Source organism: Miscanthus floridulus, chromosome 13 (assembly GCF_019320115.1).
Source record: "Miscanthus floridulus cultivar M001 chromosome 13, ASM1932011v1, whole genome shotgun sequence".
Lineage (NCBI taxonomy): Eukaryota > Viridiplantae > Streptophyta > Magnoliopsida > Poales > Poaceae > Miscanthus > Miscanthus floridulus.
Window position 1 is genome coordinate 30,399,471 of NC_089592.1, and position 25,502 is coordinate 30,424,972.

The window sequence follows — 25,502 nt, forward strand, 5'->3', positions numbered from 1 at the left end:
ACACTATTTTGCTTCTTTGATGACCATGAAACAAGTGATCTTCCCAACAATTGATATGTGCCTGAGGTGCTCTTCCTTTCTACCTTGCATCCCACATAATCCGAGTTGGAGTAACCAACTAGCTCAAACTTTGCTCCTTTGGGATACCACAAACCAACATTTGGTGTATGCTACAAGTACCTCAAAATTCTTTTTGTAGCCTTCAAATGACTTTCTCTTGGTGAGGCTTGAAATCTTGCACACATGCATACACTAAACATGACATCTGACCTTGATATGGTCACATAGAGTAGGCTTCCAATCATAGACCGATACAACTTTTGATCTACCATGTTTTCACTTGCATCACTATCCAAGTTGTCATTGGTTCCCATTGGTGTGCTAAGGCCTTTGCTATCAATCATGCCAAACTTCTTGATCATATCCTTGATGTACTTGCCCTGACTCACAAATGTACCATTTTTCAATTGCTTGATTTGAAGACCAAGGAAGTAACTCAACTCTCCAATCATGGACATCTCAAACTCATTAGCCATCATCTTTTCAAAATCATCACAAAATTCTTGATTGGTTGATCCAAATATGATATCATCAATATAGATTTGCAATACAAATAGATCTTTTCCAATCTTCTTGATGAAAAGAGTGGTGTCAACCTTGCCCATTGTGAACCCTTTAGAGAGGAGGAAGTCCCTCAATCTTTCATACCATGCTCTAGGTGCTTGCTTCAAGCCATACAATGCCTTCTTCAACTTGTATACATGTTTGGGCTTCTTATCATCTTCAAAACCGGGAGGTTGCTCAACATATACTTCTTCATTGATGTAGCCATTTAGAAATGCACTCTTAACATCCATTTGATAGAGCTTGATGTTGTGATCATAAGCATAGGCTAGCAAGATTCTAATTGCTTCCAATCTAGCAATCGGGGCATATGTTTCTCCAAAGTTAAGACCTTCAACTTGAGTATAGCCTTGTGCTACCAATCTTGCTTTGTTCCTTACTACTATCCCATCTTGATCTTGCTTGTTTCTAAAAACCCACTTGGTTCCAATCACATTGTGTCCCTTTGGTCTTTCCACCAACTCCCATACTTGATTTCTTGTGAAGTTGTTCAATTCTTTATGCATAGCATTTACCCAATTAACATCCCTCAAAGCTTCATCTATCTTCTTCGGTTCAATGGATGACATAAATGAGAAGTGTTCACAAAATGATGCCAATCTTGATCTTGTTTGTACACCTTTTGAAATATCACCAATGATTGTGTCCAAAGGATGATCTCTTGCAATACTTGTTGGTTAGAGCAATGGAACTTGATTGCTTGCACTTGCTAGATCATTGGGTTGAGACGATGTACTAGCCACTTGATCTTGATCAATATCATGAGAGTCACTTGCACTAGCTTGATCTGTATCATCTTGCACATTTGAGTTAGAGAGCACTTGCACTTGATCATCTTCATCATCATTCACTTGCCTAGGCCTTAATTCACCAATGTCTATGTTCTTCATGGCATTTGAAAGTTGAATGCCTCTAACATCTTTCAAGTTCTCATTCTCTTCTTGTGAACCCTTGGTTTCATTAAATTCAACATCATGAACTACCTCAAGAGTACCACTATCTAAATTCCAAACTCTATATGCTTTGCTTGTAGTGGAATACCCAAGTAGGAATCCTTCATCACATTTCTTATCAAACTTGCCCAATCTAGTGCCTTTCTTCAAGATATAGCATTTGCAACCAAAGACCCGAAAATATGCAATGTTGGGCTTTCTACCATTCAAGAGCTCATATGGTGTCTTCTCTTTCAATCGGTGACAATAGAGGCGGTTGCTACAATAGCAAGCCGTGTTGATAACTTTGGCCTAAAAAGATTGACTCACATTGTACTCACTAAGCATAGACCTTGCCATATCAATAAGTGTTCTATTCTTCCTCTCAACAAGGCCATTTGATTGGGGTGTGTACTTAGCTGAGAATTGATGTCTAATTCCAAATTCATCACACAATTCATCAATTCTAGTGTTCTTGAACTCACTATCATTGTCACTTCTAACTCTCTTGATGGTTGTTTCAAACTCATTGTGAATGCCTTTGATAAATGATTTAAATGTTGCAAATACATTAATTTTGTCCACTAGAAAGAATACCCATGTGTATCTAGTGTAGTCATCCACTATCATAAATCCATATTTATTTCCACCGATACTAGTGTATTGTGTTGGCCCAAACAAATCCATGTGCAATAACTCAAATGCTTTACTAGTGCTCATCATGCTTTTCTTAGGATGGGTGTTTCCAACTTATTTGCCGGCTTGACAAGAGCTACAAAGCTTATCCTTTTCAAACACAACATCTTTCAAGCCTTTAACTAAGTCATGCTTAATTAATCTATTCAATTGTTTCATTCCAACATGACCAAGCCTTCTATGCCATAACCAACCCATGCTAGATATAGTGAACAAGCATGTGGACAATTTAGCTTCACTAGTATTGAAATCAACCAAGTATAGATTCTCATATCTAGAGCCTTTGAAGATCAAGTTAGAGCCATCTACACTTATGATCTCTACATCATCTATCCCAAATATACATTTGAATCCAAGATCACATAATTGAGCTACGGATAGCAAATTGAAGTTCAAGCTTTCTACTAGCAACACATTGGATATACTCAAGTCATTGGATATTGCAATCTTACCAAGCCCTTTGACCTTGCCTTTGTCATTGTCACCAAATGTGATACTTTCATAACCATCATTGCCATTGGTATTGATTAAGTTGAACATTCTTGCATCACCGGTCATGTGTTGAGTGCACCCACTATCAAGAACCCAATGCCTTCCTTTGGCTTTGTAATTTACTTACAAAAGAAGATCAATTCTTTTTAGGTACCCAAACTTGCTTAGGTCATTGAAGGTTAGTTACTAAGCTCTTTGGAACCCAAATGGCTTTCTTCTTTGAGCCCATCCATGGTTTGCCAATGAACTTAGCCTTTACACCATTTGTACCCTTAGTAAGCATATAGCATGAATCAAGCTTAATGAAGGATACATTAGCATTTTTACTCTTATTTTTGCATTCTTGCTATTTGTGTTTGCCAATGAACTTAGCCTTTACACCATTTGTACCCTTAGTAAGCATATAGCATGAATCAAGCTTAATGAAGGATACATTAGCATTTTTACTCTTGTTTTTGCATTCTTGCTCTTTGTGACCAACTAGCTTGCAACTAGTATAAAACCGACCATTGTTCTTCACAAAACTAGTCTTGTGAGGAGCAAAGGCCGCCTTGCCTTTCTTGGGGGTATAGCCCAATCCCTCTTTGTAGAGAGAAGCTCTTTGGCTATCCAAGCACATAAGCAAGCGGTCCTCACCACCATAAGTCTTAGCTAAGGTGTGAGTGAGCTTAGTGACCTCCTTCTTAAGGTTCTCATTCTCAACCACTAGTGAGGTGTCACAAGTGAGACCATCACTACTAGATGAGGTAGAACTAGAAGTGCTACAAGAAGAGTTAGTAGTAGCAACAATGATAGGCATAGATAGTGATGTATCAATTAAATCACAAGTTACACCTACATCACAAGTTTCAACATGCTTCCTTTTATCTTGTTCATTAAGCAAAGTGGAATGAGCTTTTTCAAGCTTTTTGTGAGCCTTGCCAAGCTTCTCATGGGCTATCTCTAGCTTCTCATGAGTTGCTTTGAGCTCATCAAGGGCTTGCTTAAGGGCTTTTACCTCCTTATTTAAGCTCTTGCATTCCATTCTCTTAATGTCAAAGTGTTCTTTAGCATCCTCTAGCATGTCAAATAATTTATCCTTAGTAGGTTCATCATCATCACTATCACTATCATTTTCATTTTCATGTTCATTATCATCAACATGTTCTTCATCACTTTCATTGTCACAAGATTGTACCTTAGTGGCCTTAGCCATGAAGCATGATGAAGATTCGAAGAGAGAAGGCTTCTCATTGATGGCAATACTTGCAAGAACCTTCTTCTTGGTGGTCTTGTAATCATCACTATCATCATCATCATTACTTGAGGAAGCATCACTATCCCAAGTGACTATATATGAACCACCTTTCTTCTTCTTGAAGTCCATCTTGTTCTTCTTCTCTTTCTTTTCCTTCTTGTCCTTCTTCTTGTTCTTATTGTTGTCATCATCATTGTCACTATTGTATAGGCATTGAGCAATAAGATGATCTTTGCTTCCATACTTGAAGCACCTTCTTGTCTCTTCTTTGTTCTTGGATGAAGACTTCTTTCTTCTAGCACGGTAGCCCTTCTTCACCATGAACTTGCCAAATCTCTTAACAAATAGAGCCATCTTCTCATCATCATTATCATCATCCCATGATTCATCTTCTTCACTTGATGTTTCTTGCTTTGCTTTGCCCTTGGATGATGTGGCTTTGAATGCCACGCTCTTCTTCTTCTCATCTTTCTTCTCATCCTTTATCTCCTTCTTTTCTTCCTTCTCATCATCATCTCTATAGGTATCATCGGTCATTATATCTCTCAACACTTGGTTTGGTGTCATGGTGTCCAAACCACTCCTCACTAGAATAGTGACCAATATACCAAATCTTGAGGACAAGCATCTCAAGAACTTGTGGGAGAAGTCCTTGTCCTTCACCACTTCTCCAAGTGCTTTGAGATCATTGATAAGCACTTGAAGCCTATGGAACATCTCCGGCATACTCTCATTATCCTTCATCTTGAAGCTTGCAAACTTCTCTTTGAGAATGTATGCCTTTGTACCCTTCATGGCTTGAGTGCCCTCAAATGATTCTTCCAACTTCTTCCAAGCCTCATGAGCCATCTCAATATTCTTGATTTGCTCAAATGTTCTCTCATCAATTGCATCATGAATAGCGCTTAGAGCAATGTCATTATTTTGGAGAAGTACTTCTTCGGCTGCGGTGGGATTCTCCGGATCACCAATCTCAATTTTAGTTTCTATCACCTTCCACACCTTTCTATTGATTGACTTGATATGTGTGGTCATCTTTGACTTTCAATAAGGATAATTTGTGCCATCAAATTGGGGTGGCTTCTTGGTGTTGTTGATTTGAGCCATTTTAACACCGAAGGTTGTTAAGCCTCAAATAACGGTGACCTTGGCTCTGATACCACTTGAAAGGTCCTAATGGCTAGAGGGGGGTGAATAGCCTAATAAAATTTCTATAACAACACTTAACCAAATGGTTAGACAATTATGAGGCAAAGCAAGTGTTGCGCTAGCCTATTCAAAATATAAGCCATCTACCACAATTCTAGTTTAGATAGTGTCAATTCACACAAGAGGTATGACACTACCCTATGTTAGTGTACTCTTAAAGGCTAACTAAAGAGCCATACCAACCAAGCAAGCAAGCTCTCATAACTAGCTACACTAAAGAGCTTGTCAACTAGTTTGCGATAATGTAAAGAGAGTGATTAGGATAGTTATACCGCCGTGTAGATGAAGAACCAGTCAATCACAAAGATGAATAACAATGAAGACCAATCACCTTGGGATCAATGATGAATACAATGATTTTTATTAAGGTTCACTTGCTTGCCAGCAAGCTAGTCCTCGTTGTGGCGATTCACTCACTTGGAGGTTCACGCGCTAATTGGCTTCACACGCCAAACCCTCAATAGGGTGCCGCACAACCAACACAAGATGAGGATCACACAAGCCATGAGCAATCCACTAGAGTACCTTTTGGCTCTCCGCCGAGAAAAGGTCAAGAACCCCTCACAATCACCACGATTGGAGCCGGAGACAATCACCACCTCCGCTCAACGATCCTCGCTGCTCCAAGCCGTCTAGGTGGCGGCAACCACCAAGAGTAACAAGCGAAATCCGCAGCGAAACACGAACACCAAGTGCCTCTAGAAGCAATCACTCAAGCAATACACTTGGATCACTCCCTATCTCACTATGATGATGAATCAATGATGGAGATGAGTGGGAGGACTTTGGCTAGGCTCACAAGGTTGCTATGTCAATGAAAATGGCCAAAGATGTGAGCCACAGCCGGCCATGGGGCTTAAATAGAAGCCCCCATGAAATAGAGCTTTTGTACCCCTTCACTGGGCACACTACGCTCTGACCGAACGCTCCGGTCCAACTGACCGGACCCTGGACCCAGCGTTCGGTTCACTGATGGACGCCACGTGTCACCAGCTTCAAACGTTGATCGTCAGTTTTCAACGGCTATAAAGCTGACCGGACGCTCCGGCAAAACTGATCGGACGCTAGAGCCTCAGCGTCCGGTCAAGTACAGTAAGGGTCAAAAACCGGTTTTCCTCGACCAGACGCGTCCGGTCCACCTCGACCGGACACAGCCCAGCGTCCGGTGGTAAACCCTAGCCTCTGTACCGCCAGTCAACATGACTGGACGCAGGTAGTCAGCGTCCGGTGCTTTTGGATCCAGTGTCCGGTCACTTGACCGACGCTGGCATCTCCTCTGTTTTTATTTCTAACTTCTTCACCCTTGCTCCAATATGCCAACCACCAAGTGTATCACCTTGTGCACATGTGTTAGCAGATTTTCACAAACATTTTGAAGGGTGTTAGCACTCCACTAGATCCTAAATGCATATGCAATGAGTTAGAGCATCTAGTGGCACTTTAATAACCGCATTATGATACGAGTTTCACCCCTCTTAATAGTACAGCTATCAAACCTAATTGTGATCACACTCTCTAAGTGTCTTGATCACCAAAACAAAATAGCTCCTATGGTTTATACCTTTGTCTTGAGCTTTTTGTTTTTCTCTTTCTTTCATTCAAGTTTAAGCCCTTGATCATCACAATGTCATCACAATTGCCATGCTATAATCTTTATTAGCTTCTCCACTTAAAGTGTGCTACCTATCTCATGATCACTTGATAAACTAGGTTAACACTTAGGGTTTTATCAATTCACCAAAACCAAACTAGAGCTTTCAGCGTGCCGACCGGGGACCGCTCAAATCCACTCTGTCGCCATGAGCGGCGGCAACAAAGAAGTTGTTCGGCTGGCATTAATTTCGCACTGTTGCAGCTGGAAAACTGTAGCAACTGGGTTTTTGTGAGAGAAAAACACTGCTTCGTCTGAAAAAAAACTGGCCAGCCATCCGAATGTGGGTTAGACAATGAGGAGCCATCCATCATTGCTATCCCCTCCGCGGACCCACCTACGCCACCACCGCCGCATATGCGTCCTTGGCTCCTCGCTCGACGGCCTGTTCCGGACTTGTCTATCGGTTAACCCGTGGAAGCCGTCTAACCCGTGGTTTTTAAGGCTGTTCGCACCGGGTAGCGCTAAAGCTACCGGTACGCTACCGGTAGCATGCGCGTGGTGCGCACCACGCGCCTGTAAACGGCCCGGGAGCGTACCGGCTGCACAGCAGATCGCCACAGACCGCGCGTGAGAGCAGCCCGCTAAAACAATATAGCGACACTGTAGCAATGAGAGAGTGTGTGTTGTGGAGAGAGAGAAAGAGGAAGGGAGGGAAATAAAATATGGAATAGTTGGTATAGAGTATGGGATAGAGATAACACGGGTGCGGAAGAAATAAGGATAGAGTAGAGAATCTCGATGACTAGGATAAAATATTCTTTTTTAAGATGGAAATAAAGGTCGACGAGTGCAGATAGCCTAAACCGTAGAAACAGAAACTCTTACGGCTTGGGTTGGTCTTACCCACAAACCGCATTAACCGGACCATGCACAGGCCGAGCACACATGGCGGGCAGCATGGCCACGTCAGGCACGCAGACATGGCCATGACGAGCTATTAATAGCGCCAGCTCAGCATCGAAGGTGGCGTGGGTGAGCAGTGGCGTGTGAACACAAGTGATGAGTGGCGCATGAGGCCAACAGCATCGAGCGGGGGCGTGACGGCGGCCACGAACGTAGGTGCAGGCGTGGCGCTATGGTAGTGCCGTGCTCAAGCGCGGGGCATGGTGGTGTGTGAGCCCTGCTTTTTTTTGTTCGCTTTTTATAATGTGGGCTGATTTGCAACCGTTCCTAAATCGATTTCTAAGGCTGATTATAAATTCACCCATCTCTAAAAATCAATTTCTATAGAGACCTGATGATCAGCAACGGATGGAGCACCCGCCTATGAAGACCGATTTTAGCCAATTGTGAAAACAATTTATGTAGCAGTGTTAAGTAAATAAATTGAACTAGTGGATTTTACTAGAAATCCATTGCAACCAGCTAGTAGACATAACCATCCACCATTCATGTACAACTGCAAATCCAATCGTTTAATAAAATCCACCAGTTATGTACAACTGCCAACCAACCAAATCTGTCACTAATTAAAAGTACTTTCACGCTGAGCGTTCTGAAAACTTGGTGGTCGACTTGTCCACGGCATATGTGGAACCCAGCAAGCGAAATATTTATGCTATCTCCGATAATAATACCTAAAATACAAGACATATTCGTACTTTAGATAATATTATAAATAAAAGATTTAATACATATTCAATATCTTTTCTAACAACCAGACAAAAAAAAAATATTTCGACTCTTTCTAACAACCAGACAAAAAAAAATATTTCTACCTAGTCGATATCTTTTGTAACGAAAATCATTTCTACGTATGAATTTTCACAAGAGAGGAAATGCCGATGAAGTGACTTGGTCCAGCCCATCCAGTAGAAGAGGACGGTGGGAAAGAGGAGGGAGCCGGTCCAAGAAGCCGGCCACCGCCACCAGACGCGCCCATGGACCCCACCGGCGGCGACGGCGACTCCGCGGCGACGAGAGGGAACGGAGGCGGAGGGGGAACGGGGGCCGGCCGGTGGGCGGTGGGCGCTGTGTGCGGGGGGCTGGTCTACTACCACTGCGCGGTGCGGCGAGCCAGCGCGGTGTCCCTCGCCGCCGATGTGCTCCTCGTCCTCCTCTGCTCGCTCTCCATCCTCGGCCTCCTCTTCCGCCACCTCCACATCTCGTGAGCCCCCCTTTTTTTTTATCATCCGCTTCCTTCTGCTAGTTCTGCGCTTCAATCGAAGCAGTTCTGTTTTTCTTGTGCTGTTGGTTCAGCTTGCTGGTTGTTTATGAACTTATGACGATTGTTAGGTGTCATGGTTTGTTCCCGCAGGAATCTTTGATTTCTCGGCTCGCAGTAGCAGGCTAGTAGTAGATGATTCTGGTAGTTGTAGCTTATGCAACAAAAGGGGAAAGGAGGTAGGCAAATGAAGAGGGGCTATTCAACTATGTTTCCTCAATTTCAGGGATCATTTGGGGAAATGCTTATTTGGTATGAAGTAGGACATGCGTGTGTATAATACCGGTGACCGATTTTCTTGGTGGTGTTACTGGAATGAAATTGCATCGAGTTTCTGTTTTGTTGGAAAGTTTAACAGTAACAACTGATTTTGTTATGTGTAGAAACCTACAGCAGGTTGCTTGTGTAGAGAATACACAAACATAAAGCACATCAGAATAACTAAAAGAGCATGGGCTTTAGACGCTTGGCTGGAGTTAGGTTGCCTATTTCATATCCATCCAAGGCCATTCCTTGGTGTGGCTGCACCACTTCTGAAGGATACTACTATTGCTTCCGGATGCTTTGAGATTGCAAACTGATTTGAATAGAATTCTTCAACTATCAGTCACATCCATTGGCACTCATCTGATTCACTTTCTCAAGTTTTTTTTTTTTACCAACTGAACACTTCAAATTGATATCTATTTATTCCTGTTACTAATGCAGCATTACTGGCTGTTGGTTTCTCTTTCCCTGCCAGCACCAGTTTTCTACTACTATGTATTCCCTGGGAAAAAATGGTCACTAATCAGTAATCTCCTGAACATCTTCGAAGGTAGCTTATAGCTAGTGTGGAATAAACAAACCCGTAATTTTAAGCTGCTCCCTCTGGCCTCTAGGCATTTCTATCTGCCAGATGGCATCTAGCTTGGCTAGGATTCTTGATTTCTTCGTCCACGTAGGAGTACGTATGCTAGTGAGAGTATATGCTGCTAGTGGCTAGTAGGCTGTTCAAAACTGGGGAAAGGCTAGAAAGGGACAGGTAAATAAATGGAGCAAATCAACTATAGGTCCCCAATTATAATATTTTTGGGCAAAAGTCCATAGGTATCAATATGAAAAGTCCTATATGAGTGTAAGATACTTGCAGCCAGCTTGCTAGTTGTATAAATTTGATCAAATATACCATTTTGCTTGTTGTATGGTAAACTTGGTGCTAGCAACCAACTTTGCTATTTAGAAACCAATAATCCAATATCATGGTAAATTGTAATGCAGAATGAACATGCTAGAGCACATTAAAAGTACTAAAAAGGTTGAAGTGAAACACACAAATTTGCAGATTAGAAAGAAAAAATGTTCAAAACTTAATCAGCCACTGGATTAGTTTGATTTGCCTTGAGTTTTCAAATAAGAAAATTCCATTATTTCTTCATTGTGGTGATAATACCAAAAATATCAGTGTATAAGGCAGCATTATCTTGCTTACATTGTCATACCCTGGCAAGAATTATACCGATTCTGAGTATTGGAACTGGAATAATTCTGCACCAGTTCTTAACTATTGTAAATAAATCACTTCCAATATATTTGATTTTTTTACCAGAATGATTAGAAATTTTGAATATGGCAACTACCCACCACTACCTGATCTGATTCACTTTTTTGGGGTGCTTCTACCAACAAAAGGCTGTGCTGAACTCTAAGTTTAACTTAGATGTATTCCCGTTAAATTTAATGATGTATTACTGAATTTTAAATTGTTGGTGCTTTCTTCCTGCTGGTACTATCCCACTTCTTAAGATTTATCCTCAAGTATTACTAGTAAATAAAACAGTAGGCTTGTTTTCAAAAATAGGGCTACGCTATACCATATAATATTGGATGGTATGTTCTTGTTATTTTCCTGAATAAAGCAGTTCTGATGTTGGCAACAATTGGCAATTGGCAAAGTCATTGGTCAATTAAAGAATGACAACCGCCATCATTTTAGCTAGACCTTTCTTACGAATTACGTGTGGTTTATGATTTATATAAATGGAAATTGGTATTGCAGTGCCTTATTTTGTCTTTAATGTTTTTGCATGCAGGGTGCCTGTGGATCCTCTAGAATGGCAGATCTCTCAGGAGATGGCAAATAGCATAGTTGCATCCTTGGCTAACACAATAGGAGCTGCCGAGTCTGTATTAAGGGTGGCTGCAACTGGGCATGACAAGAAGCTGTTTTTCAAGGTAGGCTGTCAAAACTTTGACTTTATATGTTGTCCCTGAGGATTGAGACAAAAACAAATGTTGAAATTCTATTATATTTGTGTGTTACTAGCTCATGCTAATTAAACCTACAACTTGTTAGCATTTGAAGCATGTTAACTAGTGAGTTCTCATTTTGTCCGAGCTGTTCTGTGGCATGCAAATGGAGTAGAGAAAAGAATCAAGGCTCCTTATGTCATTTATAATGTGGTTTTGATTGATCTTCTAATTGCCAAATTCATGTTCTCTGGATTGCACTGATCTACAACCATTTTGTAGAAAAGAAAATAAGTTTGGTGGCCCTCCTTGTCATGCTTACTTATTGTGCTTTACACTGATCTACGACCTTGCAGGTGGTTTTTACATTGTATTTCCTAGCTGCTTTGGGAAGGGTGGTGTCAGGCGCTGCGGTTGCTTATGCTGGTAATAACACAGCAAACTAACCCTTCCCCTGCTGTCCTGCTCTCTGTTTGTTGTGTATATGCTTTGTTTAAAACTTTTTCTTTATGAGAAATTAAGCTTTTCTATATGAGAAATTAAGCTCTAAAAAGAATGATGACTAATGACTCCCTGTTTTGTTGCGTGCCCAGCCCTATGCATCTTCTGCCTCTACATGTTTGCACAAAGCACCGATCTGTTTGATCAGCTCCCTTCTTGGGTCCCTGTGGGAAGGGATTCTTTGGGCGGTAGTCAGGATACCGCGTGATTTTCCACATGTACATGGATTGCAGAGTTTTTCTTTTCTTCCACTTTCTGTATATGGTCCTGCAGGCTAATAGCTTGAAATATAGCATCTATGGCTGCCCTACGATATCACAACTGTACCTGGTGTTTAGCAATGATGGAGTAATGATCTTTGTATATATAACACGTTTGCAACTTACGAGATGCCAGTGATGCACCTTGTATGTTTTCGGAGCTCATTGCAGATCTCCCTGGCTTCATATGGTTGGTCGTGAGATGGTGTGGCCTGATGGTGTGTTTTGCCTGTAACGGTTACCACCTGTAGCTGAAACTGCAGTTGCAGAATGCAGGATGGGCTATGAGATTGCGTTGTTCGTGTAATCTAATAAAGATCCGACTTTCATGCATTTCGAGGCGTTGTTATCCTATTTGCTTGACAGATTTAAGACCAGCTGGGTAGGGTTCCAGCTCCTTTTAAAATAACTTTAGCTCTGGTTCCTGCTTCTCTAGTCGAAGTTTAGCAGGAATAGCTTTTGAGAGTATCGTTGACAGGAGCCCGTAGAAGGTTGTTTTTATTATTATTTTTGCCAAGCTTCTAGTTTTAAAAGGGTTCTGACTCGGTGGTGGATTTACGAAAAGCTGTTTTTGGTATCCGTTTGTTAGGGCACTGGATAGAGTTTCTGTTACTAGCTTTAAATTAACTTCTCTAATAGCGCTAATTTTTAGTACATAACTTTAACATAAATAGTCCCATATGACGTAAGAGCTTAATTTTTAATGAAAAACTAGTTTTTTTCTTTTTTCTATTAAAATATAAAAAAAATACTTATAGCTACCTTAAAAGTAAAAGTCCGTTGGTGGAGCTGTCCCTTGGGAGTCAGAGCTTTTTTAGGCCTTCCCTAGGTCCATGTCAGGCACGAAAGGTCCAAGTCACAGCAAACCGTACCCCCTCAGAGTGTGAGAAGCTCTTGGAGAAGTGGCTTTAGCTTCGTCTGACACAAACGCAAAGCAGCGAACTGGGATAGCATTGTGGCGAGGTCAAGTTGCTCAGGGCCACTACAGAGAGAGAAATGCATGGGTGCTGATTTCAAGAACAGAGATAGGGGGACCAAGGATAGTGGTGGGATCGACGGGGAAGAAGATGGCATTGTGTCTCGGTTGGAGAAATATTAGCTTGGGTGATAGCTCTCTTACATGGAACATAAACTTTTTTCTAAGGCTACTAGTGCTATCTGCCTAGAAGCCTTACCTAAGGGGTCCAGTACTTTACTAAAGTTATGCCGCTCCCGTATTATTTTGAGCTTTTTCTAGGCTTTACCAAAGAGGTCCTTAATGGAGTCATGCTTCCATGCGCCTTACCAAAGTGGTCCTTAGAGTTTTAATATGTGTGGTGATAGTGGAATAATAGAGTGAGTTATAAAGGTAGAAAAAAAGATCCGGTTTTTGAGTGGTTTGGCTTTTTTCTGATCAAGGATGGAGCCGTCGAGTGAGGATTGACTAAGCGTGCTTTTCGCTGCTCGTGGTGGAGTACTCTTTTAATTATTCGCTCTATTATTGTCTCAGGATGTGATCGGGATTAAGCCATGCGTCAATGGGGGGATTCTCATTCTTTTTCGCACCAATGGAGGACATGAAGTCTGGGCAAACTATGTTATTTTGAAAGAGGAAAGTTAGAAAGAGAAAAAGGATTCAGATACTGTATTTGATAATGGTTTTATCTATAAAAATTTATGATGAGTCTGGAAGGCTTATTTGTTAAAAATTATCTATGGAAAACTGGCTAAGTTGAAAGCAATTGCTTTGACAAATCTTTACTTTTGTTTGGTGCTTTTTGAAGGCAAGGATTAAGAGACCTAAATCCGTTGTGTCGATGGGTAAATTACTCATTTCCACTCACAATTCAAAGGGATTTATTGGACAATCCGTACCCTGTACCATGAGTATGTTATTATTGACTAGCATATGATTGAGGTTTTTTCTTTGTATTTAACTAGTGGCATCTCCTATCTCTAAGAAATTATCGAGTAATCTCGAACAAAATTCAAAAGAATGCAAATAACCGGTCAAAAAAGGCTTTGTTCTAACTACATTCAGTATGGGTATCTTATTGTCCAACTAGCCATTTCTATCCGGCTTCCATTATAAAGGCATTTTTAGTAGAGCTATAGCTAGTTACTAATTGGTCTAAAAATTAGCTTAAATTAGCTGTGGCTGGCTAGCTAGTTGGCTAACATCTAGTTAAAGACTAAAAAAAATTAGCCATCTTGTTTGATGCACTGGGGCTATTTTTAGCTAAACTAGCAATTAGCCCTGGTATCCAAACATGCTCCAATTGATAGAGTATCACTTTAACTTATTGAAAGGTCCTTGTATGGTTTTGGTAATTGAGTGACAACCTAAGTGGACTAATTGTGTTTATATGAGATACATATGTGATTAGTCCACAAGTACATGTATGTGAGCAACATATGCCATGAAGGTAAAAATGGCATGGAGATGTTGCAAAGCTCACACATGTGATGATGAAGGAACTCATTGCACATGAGACATGGCATTAAGTCATGTGATCAAAGTGAAGAAGATCAAGACAAGACTTGGCTTGATAGACCGGTTACAAGCGTGAAGGGCAAGTCGAAGGCTTTGGAGTGATGGACCGCGTGGCGGTGAAGCTTAAGTAAGACTTGGCACCGATGGACTAAGACAATGGTGAAAAGCAAGTAAAGTCAAGATCGATGAACCAATACGGTCACGTGATGATATGAAGTGGATCATATCATTTGGTGATTGGTTGGTGCATGTGTTGTATCAACATTGGAGGAGATGGAATGGAATGCGCAAGGCAAAGGTATAACCTAGGGCATTTCATTTCACCGGTCATAGGTGTGTAGAGAAGTTTATGACCGGATTTAGGATAGATGGTCATACTATTAAGAGGGGCAAACTTGCTTGCATATCGGTCATCTAGTGCCACTCGAGTGATCTAACTTTGCATCGTCGCTAGGAGCGAGTGGTGTGGCAAGTTGAGTGGCTAATCCTTTGGAAAATGATTGTGAAAATGCTAACACACACACACACATGGTGGTGTTGACACATTTATAAAGGAGATGAAGTTAGAGTTGATGTGGATCAACTTGGCGATGAAACGGAGGCGAGAAGGGTTTGAAACTTCACCGGCGGAGTGTCCGCCTGTAGAGTGTGGACAGTCCAACGGTGCCACCGGCGCCTTGTACAAAAAAGACAGGGTTCCGCAGAACTGATCGGACGCTGGCCTTGGCAGGACCAGCGCGTCTGGTCAGTGGCAGCAGTGAGCGCGTAGTCTCGGTCTCGTGACCGGACGCTGGCGCGAAGAGTGACCGGACGCTCAGGGTCTGCCTCCAGTCAGTGCTGACATATGGTGACGTAGGCAGCGCTAGAGTTAGGCGCACGGCACAGAACTGATCGGACTCAAGCGTAGCAGCGTCTGGTTGCAACTTAACTGTTGAGATCGGGCGGCTCCGGTTGTACGTAGAGCGACATGTGGACGGCGTAGAGCGACTGGACGCTGGCAGGGTGCGTCCGGTCATTCTGAAATTTGCTCAATAAAGGGGTAACGGCTAGTTTAGCCCATGGGGCTATAAATAGAAGGTGGTCTCGGCCATGGCTTGGGCTAAGCACCTCGGGGATTTTTGTGTCCATGCTTGTGAGTGCTTGGGAGCCCTCCATCTCACATATACTTGATAGTGATCATTCGATTATGTGAGAGAGCGATTCTAGTGCGATTGCATCATGATGTTGCATCGAGTGGCACTAGGTGATCGAGTTGCAAGCCGGTGGCGTTCGTTACTCTTGGAGGTTGCCACCTCCTTGACGGCTTGGTGGTGGTCTCCGTTGAAGCCCGCAAGAAGCTTGTGCGGTGCTCCAGAGAAGAGCTTTGTGAGGGGCATTGTGCTCGTCCCGTGGGAGCCGCGAAGAGCAACTCTAGTAGAGCGAGACGCGAAGGGCGACAAGTGGTCCGTCCGGGTCAAGTGCTAGAGCTTGTGGTAAGCACTCCACGTGGGAGAGTGTGACTTGCGGGTCACCACTAGCAAGAGGACCCGCAGCAACCTTAGAGCTTGTCTCAACGGGGACGTAGCGTGTTGGCAAGCACGTGAACATCGGGAGAAAATCACCGTGTCAACATTGTCTTCATCATCTTCTCGGTGGTTTGCTTTCCGCGCAACATAAGCTTGTATTACTTTCATATATATTGTGCTTGTGTAGTTGCTCTTATAATTAGTTAGTTTGTGTAGCTTGCTAGTTACCATTTAGCTTGTATAGCATAGAAGTAGCTCCCTTGCGTGGCTAAATTAGTATGTGTAACCTTGTTAGTTATATTGCTTAGTTTGTGTAACTAAGTAACTTGCGCTCTATAATTTGGCTTGTGTAGCCTTGCTATTGAGCATTGCTAGTGAGCTTAGGTGGCTTTGTGCTTTTGCTTACTAGCATGTGTAGGAGCTCCACCGTTGCTTGAAATACTAGTGGCATAGGTTTGTGTGACCTTGCTTCTAGAATTGATTAGATGAGCTAGAGCTAGCCCGGCACCTTAATTGCTTAATTAGGATTTTTGCAAGGTGCTAGAGAACATAGTAGATGGGTGTAGGCTTGGCTAGACCGATAGTTTTAATTCCGCACTTATTTCGGTTAGCCGACGCGATTAAGTTTTAGAAACGATTATTCACCCCCTCTAGTCGCCATCTCAACCCTACACTTATACCAAAGAAATGAGCCTGAAATCTCTAGGGGAATTTGTTGACAAAATATATGGTCACTACTAGCTACTCTCTCCGTCCATAAAAGAATGCAACTATGGGATCCGTGTAGATCAACTTTGCTCAACTTTGACCATGTTATAGTAAATAGTATTATCATTTATGTCTTCAAATAAATTCATGATAAAAATATATTCCATAATTAATCTAATGATACTTATTTTTATAAAAAAATTTAGTATTTTTTTTAATATAACTTCAGACAAAGCTTAAATTGGTTGACTCATTGATAAGGGAGAATTGCTTCTTCTTTTTTTTGGACTGAGTGAGTAGTAGCTAGTGACAAAATGAAGTGGCAAAAGCCAAGTGGAAGCAAACCAAAACCAACAACCTGAAACGGAGTTCCCAAAGCAAAGCCCCCGCAAAACCTCGGTCGCTCCCTTGGCCCTTCACCATCCTCGTTCTTGTCGCCATCTCCTCCTGCTCTGCTCACCTCGCGCTCGCTCCCCCCGCGCATCGTGCCGTCCGCCACCGCGCCGCGCCGCGCCAATGGAGGCCGCCACCGTGCCCAGATCCGCCGCGGCCTGCCGCGCGGCGCCCCTACTCCCGGCCGCCCGCACCGCCGCGCACCACCTGGCCCTGCCCCAGCGCGCGTTCTCCGCGTCCGTCGCGGCGGCACCGGCACCGGCGCCGGCGCCGGCGCCGCGCCGCCGCCTCGCCACTCGCCGCGCTGCGGATGGTGACAGCGTGGAGACGGCGCCGGAGGCGGTCCCCATCGAGAAAAGTCAGCCCCTTTCCTCTCCTCATGCCTACACCCGTCTCGTCTGTGCATTCCTGCTGATTGGGTTTCTCTAAGCTTTCGCGCTGCTTCTTGCTTGTGTGCTGCAGGGTTCCCTCCCTTCCCGAGCGTCATGGACATCAACCAGATCCGCGAGATCCTCCCCCACAGGTGAGTGCCGGTCGCTTGCTTTGCTTCCTTGCTCTTGGGATTGCTCAGACATGTTTGGGATTGCAATCGCACGACGCAACTCTCAGGCTGATGCAACACCTTGCAGTAATTGAAATTTTGACCGTGCATTGACTTACCAGAAGAGGTGAGCATACAGTGCTTTAACTCTGCTGCTTCACACCTCTAGATCTCTGCAGTTGTAGTCTTGTAGAGGACTAGAGGCCCATGTGCATAGAGCTTAGCTGTACACATTGTTAAGAGGCTATTCAAGATATAGAGTTGAAGCATTGAGATAATGAGGATAGATTAGCAGTTTGGTCTCCTTGTGAGCTGGCGTAAAGTCAGGTTGTTTCTAAACAATGGAAAGAAACAATCAGAAAATGTGTTTACAGGCAAGGTGGATAGTTGATGTAAACCTGAAATGTAGTGCAATTTCTGCTGATTGTTTACTGAAAAGTCCAAAGTATAATTTTGGCACCAAAACACCAAGGGCTGCTGCAACTTCACTATTGTCTTAGCTGTAGAGGCTGCTGTAGTCGCCACAATTCCATCTCCATATTGACTCCTGATACATAGTACTTTAGCTGCATTTCTTTATGGATTCCAAATATTTGATCTGTATTATCGTACTATATGCAACTGTACCCTGGATCTCATGCATATCTGCAACAAGTTTTACTTGCTACTGAAAAGGGTGTTGAAATGTTGAATATCCAAAATGGTACCATGGCCTTTTGATTTTATGATGTGTTGTGCTGTAGAGATCGATAAGCATCATCATTGAAATAACTGTGCACTTGTTTGGTTTGTAATGTTTTAAAACTATCTAATACCTATGCATGTGGGTATGCATGTTAGGTTCCCATTCCTTTTGGTTGATAGAGTAATTGAATACAAGGCTGGAGAATATGCGGTGGGGATCAAGAATGTTACGATAAATGATAACTTCTTCCCAGGACATTTTCCTGAACGCCCTATAATGCCTGGTGTCCTCATGGTCGAGGTATGCACCAATTCACTGTGTTGCTGATCATGTTTACGGTCTGGATCTTACTGATAATTGATATAATTTAATTCTCCTTACAACATCACCAGAGGGGATAACCAATTCTCGGTCCACTGAAGGATGGTTGTAATATTTCATCCTGAGATTATGTCCACCATGACTTCATATGATGTTGGGATGGCCATGATCATAATTTGCCCTTTTTTTTTTCTTTTTTCTACAGTCTTTTAGAAGTTGCATAAATAAACAATAATTTTAAGTTATGCAATTTTTTCATATGAGTAGGCTTTATGTCGAGTTCAATGGAAGTTTTTGTTTGTCTCAGTTATTATATGCACATAGTACACTGCCATATGGCACATATATCTCCATTAATAGTATGTCTCTTTTTTTCTTTTAGCCTTTTCTTCTTTGCCATTCTGCTGATAGTAATTGATTTCCTCACATGTTTTCTGGCATAAAATGACTATTGTGAACCATAGCTACCCAATATATCGACATGTAGCAGTTGCTAGGTTCAGCAGTGTAAACTTTCATACAGGCTACGCCATTAGATTTATGATTGTTGTCTACTGTGTAATGTAGTCTGAATCAGAATATTCTATTAGATTTACCCAACCAGCTGATATGCTTGTAGTTGCCTGCATTAACGCGTAGTTTGTATCTTGTTGACTGCATGCCTGGATTCAATAACTCACATTAGTAACTATTTGTACCTTTATCCACAGGCTATGGCCCAGGTTGGGGGTCTGGTGATGCTGCAACCTGAAGTTGGTGGATCTCGAGATAACTTCTTTTTCGCTGGGATTGACAAAGTTAGGTTCAGGAAGCCAGTGATTGCTGGGGATACACTGATCATGAGGATGACACTGACAAAGTATCAGAAGAGGTTTGGACTCGCAAAGATGGAAGGAAAAGCTTATGTTGGTGGTGATCTAGTATGTGAAGGGGAGTTCCTGCTGGTCAGCGCAACTGAGTAGTGCAAAGATACTTCATGGCTCTCTGGGAAGAATCATTGGTTAGAGTCAGAGATCTGGTTGGCTCTTTGAAAGAAGCGAGTTTTGAGCTAATTATACAACCGGCAGTTGAGGCAATCCTTTACCTGTTGTTAAGTATGTCGTTGAGTCCATGTGGTGATTTTTATCGCCTGCCAGGGCTGAATCCTGCCCTGTTACTGCTGTAATAGAGAATCACAATATCATGGGGTAGTTGTTTGATGGAATAAACGATATTGATTTTGTACTTGCATTTTCTTCCAAGAACCTTATGATATACCAGTCGATTGAAATTGTTTTTCGTGGTTCCTTGCATTTTCTTTGTTCGTTCATAGTACATCAGTACTATTGAAGACATGACGAGTTTGTATGACTTGGTGCAGCCGTGTAATAAGATATTCACCCTGTAGTCCTGGTCATGCATTCATGGCTTTAGCCATCCTTTGTGCAGCTTTCAGAAATAATCACCGGTGAAGACTGACAAATAAAGTGCTTTTTTCCTTTTGACTGAGTAGCGTAGCACGTGGAAGGCTAATTTTTTTCCCTAAAAAAACTATGACATGTGACCAAAACAGTACGGTCAAGCGCAGAATCATCGCTACTAGTGATTTTCTATGTTGTCCTTAGCAGCCGTCCAGCTAACTGAACATACAAATGACAACCATAGCATAAGCAGTCTCTTTCTTTTTTTTTCTTATCACAAACAATGGCAGAGAACAAAGATAAAAATAAAAGCGACGAAGGTATGACCAACCAAAGGCAAGTATCACAGGTTCACAACAGGCAAAAAAAAGTCAACTACAAACTGGTCAACATCACAAAATCGTTAAATTTGCAAGGCACTAATCCAGATCCAAGGCGTTTGGGTTTGCTGGTGAGCTCTTGCCCGGTAGTTATTAAGTTGGCCCAAACGCCTCATTATATACCCAAATCAAAGGTTACGAGAATGGCAGCTTGAGCTTGTCCAAGTCGTTTTGAGTTGTTAGTGTTTGGACTTCTTGGGGGCATGGCTAATCTTGTGGCCGTGAACATAAAGAGAAAGGATGCTGAGGAAAGCCATGGATTCTCCATGTTCCTTGATCCCAAGAGGATCAAACTGCAGGTATGTCATATAGAACAGTTTGGGGGTGTGATTTTCTTTTCATTGGTGAATTGAACTGTTTCTTGCGATTTTGTTTTTGAAAAAATCGTATGAAACGGGTCTGCCATAGAATGGCGTTGATACTCGTACTATATGCTAGTTGAGCAAGACGTTCACAGTCTGAGTACGGAGACACGCTTTTATATAGTAGGGTATATAAAAGGCATAATAATCTAAAAAAACTCCTTATTCTCTCTTTGGATTCCAAGTTCCTGCATCGATGTACAAGTACAACGCTTTAGCACGTTCGCATGTGGTTTCAGGATCCTTATGGAATGTTATCCACATGGCAAGATACCGAAATTCAGTTAAGAATTCTCATTGTTGTGCTGTCGAACGACGGATCATGATGCCATCAACATTGTGCACCTTAAACACTCAGATCACTTGCTTATGGTTTCATGTTTGCGACCCTTGCTTGGTGTCATCAGGATGAGGTAGAGATCCCGGAGATGATGGAAGAAGAGGAACCACTGGCAGATGCAGACGCTGGTGCAGCACCAGTTGTTGTGCAGGTGCAGCCAACCATGTTGATGCCGCCCTCACCGTCACCACAGCAACCAACTCAGGGCCAAGAGGCTGCTGTCCTCGATGACAGCACGTTGAGCACTGAATCAAGGAGCAAATCTTCAGAACCACCATTGGCCGCAGCACAGGCGGAGCCGATGGACATCGAGGAGGATATCCGGCAGCCACAGCTGCAGCCAGGCCAGCATCCTCACTTTTGGTCAGGTTAGTAAAGCCATTTTTGACATCCAAGCATTTGACTGAATAGATATGAGCTCAGCTCGGCCTTTTCAGTGTCAAAAACTGGAAAAGCTTTGTCAGGTGAAAGATTATAGTAACTGATGTTATCCTATCTCAAACTGCAGGTTTCTTCTGATGACTAGAACTCCTGAAGTGCCGTGCCACTGTTTCCATTCAGCCTTTGTCACCTGCTAGTTCTGTACATGTTGGATTGAATGTGCCGTTGCTATAATGTGTAGCTTCCTGCAATTGGTGCTGTTGCAGTAGTCTTCAGTTCTTCGGACATGTAGCTTCTCTGTCAAGGTATACTGATGTAGTAAGCATATGATGGTTGGTTTGAGTAGTTTTAACTGAACCAGGACCTTCTAAAGTTATTCTGTACATGATTTTGCATGGAAACATCAAAGCAGAATTTTGTTCAGCCAACGTTGTTTTGTTTCTGCGTGCGCTTCCCATTTCGTTTCCCGACCTCAACATCCTAGAGATTGTTGATTGCAAACGTACGTATCCAGTAGCTGCCCCAAAGACGTTTACGGCAACAACTGCAGATCCACGACTGTGCTGCCTGCCATCAGGTCGCTGCCCAAGGATCTGCATGGGGGATCTGTGTGTTGCCAAGCATCTGCATGTACCTTCCACTTCCATTCCACCAGTATGTAAAACAGGTTCGTATATGCAGAATCGCCCCCATACATAATCAGTTACACTATTTAGGAGCACAATCCAGTTTTGCTGATCTCAACTTCTTTGCTCTTTCGGTTATTTGGTGCCTTTTCCTTTCGGGAGCAAGTTCCAAAACTTCTCGGTAGAGTTGGTGCAGCTAGCTAACAGAAAGAAATCATGTCTTTATAATAATTAGTTTTTTTCAGTGGCATGAAATGTTTTGGGTTACTATTACAGAGTGTAAAGGGGATCCAGTAATTGCCAACTCGCCCTTTCTTCCTCGCCATGTAAATGTAATGGATCAAAAAGTCACAAAATGAAAAATTCAATTTTGTTGGACTCCACATGAGTAGATCTACACAGTGAATATATAATATAATATGATTTAGTACAAATTTTTTGTTATAACTTTAGATCTATGTTTTTCTGTAATTAAATAGAATAATTCATAGTTGTAGTTTCTATGGTCCAATTGTGGTGAATTTTTTATGGTGGGCTAATTATTGTATGCTTAAACTGTAGTAAAAACTCCTCGATGCTCCGTCACTGCCTCTGCCGCATCGTCGCTGCCATCTGCCCAACCTGCTGCCACCACTTCGTCGTCGCCGCCCTCCCCATCGCCTGTGCATTCTGCACCAGCACCGTATGCACCCTGTGCATGCCCACTACCATGTTTGACTGTTTGGAGAAATTTTGTTCAAATTTGCTCAAATTTTATTCAATTTTTTAGTGGACACCGGTCCGAATTTTCCGAAATTCGTCTAGTTCGGTGGACTCTGATTTTTTTTTCAGAAAAGAATCCCAGAACCTGCCTTCATAGACTTCCAAAAGGCGTATGATAGGGTGAGATGGGATTTTTTAGAAGAAACAATGAAAGGGAAGAACTTTCTTGATCAATGGATAAATTGGGTTATGCAAACTATTAGAGGGGGGCAAGTTTGCATTAATATGAATGGGATAAGGGTCCATACTTTAGGACTACGAGGGGGCTTAGGCAAGGGGATCCACTGTCCCCTCTCCTCTTTAACTTAGTGGCTGATGCCCTAAGTGCTATGATGGACAAAGCGGTTGAGAGGGATCTTATTGTGGGCGTCTTAGACAAACTAATTGATAAGGGTGTCTCTCACATACAATACGCCGATGACACTGTTTTAATGACAGATGGGTCTGATAAGTCAATCATAAACTTGAAAATCCCATTATATTGCTTTGAGTGGCTGTCTGGGCTAAAAATTAACTATCACGAGAGTGAAGTGATATTCTTTGGCTTTACACAGGCTGAAAAAGAAAGAAAAGCCAACATGATGAACTGCAAGCTAGGGGAACTTCCAGTCAAATACCTAGGCATCCCTGTGTCTGATAGGATGTTAGGCATTGGAGCCTTCCAGGGTTTGTCTTGTAGGATGATGAAAAGACTTGACCCATGGAAGGGCAAGTTTATGTCCTCTTGGGGGAAATTAATTCTAACTAACTCTTGCCTAACAAATCTCCCTATGTACACTATGGGTTTTTATATGCTACCTAAGGGATCACATGCTAAGATGGACTTTATTAGATCTAAATTCTTTTGGCAAGGTGCTGGGGACACTTTCAAATACCATATGGCCAAATGGATTTCTATGTGCAAACCCAAGATCCATGGAGGGTTGGGGATTATTAATACTTAATGAATCAATGCCTAATTACCAAATGGATTTGGAAAATTGAAAAAGGATCTAATGAGTTGTGGTATAGAATTCTGAAAGCCAAATATCTGAAAAAGGTGGTTTCTACATCTCAACTAGTGTGGGCTCTTCTCAGTTTTGGAGGAGTTTACACAAGGTTAAGCATCTCTTTAAGTGTGGAGCTGAGTATAATGTGCATAAGGGTGATAGGGTAAGTTTTTGGCATGATTCGTGGACTGGGGGGTACCCTTGAAATTACAGTTTAGTAATATTTTTGCAATCTGTCAGAACCCTGAAGCTGTTGTGAGCAAAAACTGGAACAATGGGGAATGGGATATTCCTTTAAGAAGATGTTTAATAGGTGAGTCTCTTCGTGAATGGGGGGAATTACATGAGTTGCTTCAAAGGGTTCAGGTAGATGGTCAGGGAGAAGATCAAGTTTATTGGGCTCTAGAGAAATCTCGGGTTTATTCAACTGAGTCTCTGTACAATTGTCTTACCCATGTGGGGGTCAATGACAAAATAAATGATCTTATTTGGAAAAGCAAAATCCCTCTAAAGGTTAAGGTTTTTCTATGGCAAGTCTTTCACAAAAAATTACAGACTGCCTTAGCTTTGTCAAGGAGAGGTTGGCATGGTAGCCCGCTGTGCAGTGTCTGCAACTTGGTTGAAACTGTTGATCATATTCTGTTTGGTTGTGCTTTTTCTCAGTACATTTGGTGCTGTATTAGAGACGCCTTTAACCTTCAGAGCTTCCAAACTTCTGTTAATGAGCTGTTGGCTCAGTGGCTGACAAGGCGGCTGGGGGTGCCTAAAAGGATTTTGTTTGTTTTCTTTGCTGGATTAGCTTGGTCAATTTGGAAGAATAGAAATAAAATGGCTATTGAGAAGCGCTTCCCTATTAATCCAGATGCAATCAATTCTCTGCGGATGTGGTGCAGTTTACACAAGGGGAGCGACGCTGCCAAGCTGAAGGAGTTGGCTCAAGGCTTGTCGGACTGGATGCATAAGAAGCCTCATTTTACCGGCCCCTTGCTCGGACATTGTTACTCTTTAGTGGCTAGAGTTTCTGTTAGATGTTCGATCTTTTTTCTTTCTGTTCTGCTGTTGAGTTGCTGTGACCTTCCAAGGTGGGAGTTTTTCTTTGAGTAATTTTCAAACTGGAAACCCCAGTATGTAATGAACGTGGTTATTGGCTTTCTTAAAAGCTGAGGTAATCTCCTTTCAAAAGAAAAAAAAAACACAGTCACACTACTGCTACAAACCCAGGGTCAAGAGGCTGCAGGCCATGGTGGCACAGTGGGCACTGGGCACTGCCCCCCTGCTAGCAAATTTTCAGAATAACCATTGGGTGCAGAGGCAGAGCAGGCGTCGCCAATAGGCTTCAAAGGCACGCAAGGAATAGATGCTGCAGTAGTTTGCTTGCGCCCGGACAGGGATTCAGGGAATACGTGCATAGCATTCAATATGGGGATGATCCGTTCCTTTGCAAGCACAAGGAAGGAAGGTAAGACTAAGGGCCTGTTTGGTTATCGCTGTTCCGGGCCGTTCCTGGCCGTAACAGTTCCGACGCTATTCAAATTGTCGAAGGAAACTCGGCCGGGAATGGTTCCCGGCGGTCAATCCCCAGGAACCGAACGGGGCCTAAAGGAACATGACTAGCTTTCACTCCTCGTTGATGCGTGT

The 25,502-nt window shown here is 42.5% G+C and overlaps 2 protein-coding genes across 2 annotated transcripts; both read left to right on the plus strand.

Moving 5' to 3' along the window:
• The first annotated feature begins 8,632 nt into the window (after positions 1-8,632).
• Positions 8,633-12,333, plus strand: LOC136501289 (reticulon-like protein B23). Its single transcript, XM_066496791.1, has 4 exons — positions 8,633-8,951; positions 11,081-11,222; positions 11,594-11,663; positions 11,831-12,333. The coding sequence occupies exons 1-4, from the start codon at positions 8,725-8,727 to the stop codon at positions 11,944-11,946; spliced, it is 555 nt and encodes a 184-aa protein (XP_066352888.1). The 5' UTR covers positions 8,633-8,724; the 3' UTR covers positions 11,947-12,333.
• Positions 12,334-17,061: 4,728 nt separating this feature from the next.
• LOC136501288 (uncharacterized) lies at positions 17,062-19,896 on the plus strand. Its single transcript, XM_066496790.1, has 4 exons — positions 17,062-17,435; positions 17,540-17,600; positions 18,459-18,603; positions 19,335-19,896. Exons 1-4 carry the CDS (start codon positions 17,201-17,203, stop codon positions 19,584-19,586), a joined length of 693 nt encoding a protein of 230 aa, XP_066352887.1. The 5' UTR covers positions 17,062-17,200; the 3' UTR covers positions 19,587-19,896.
• The last annotated feature ends 5,606 nt before the right edge of the window (positions 19,897-25,502 follow it).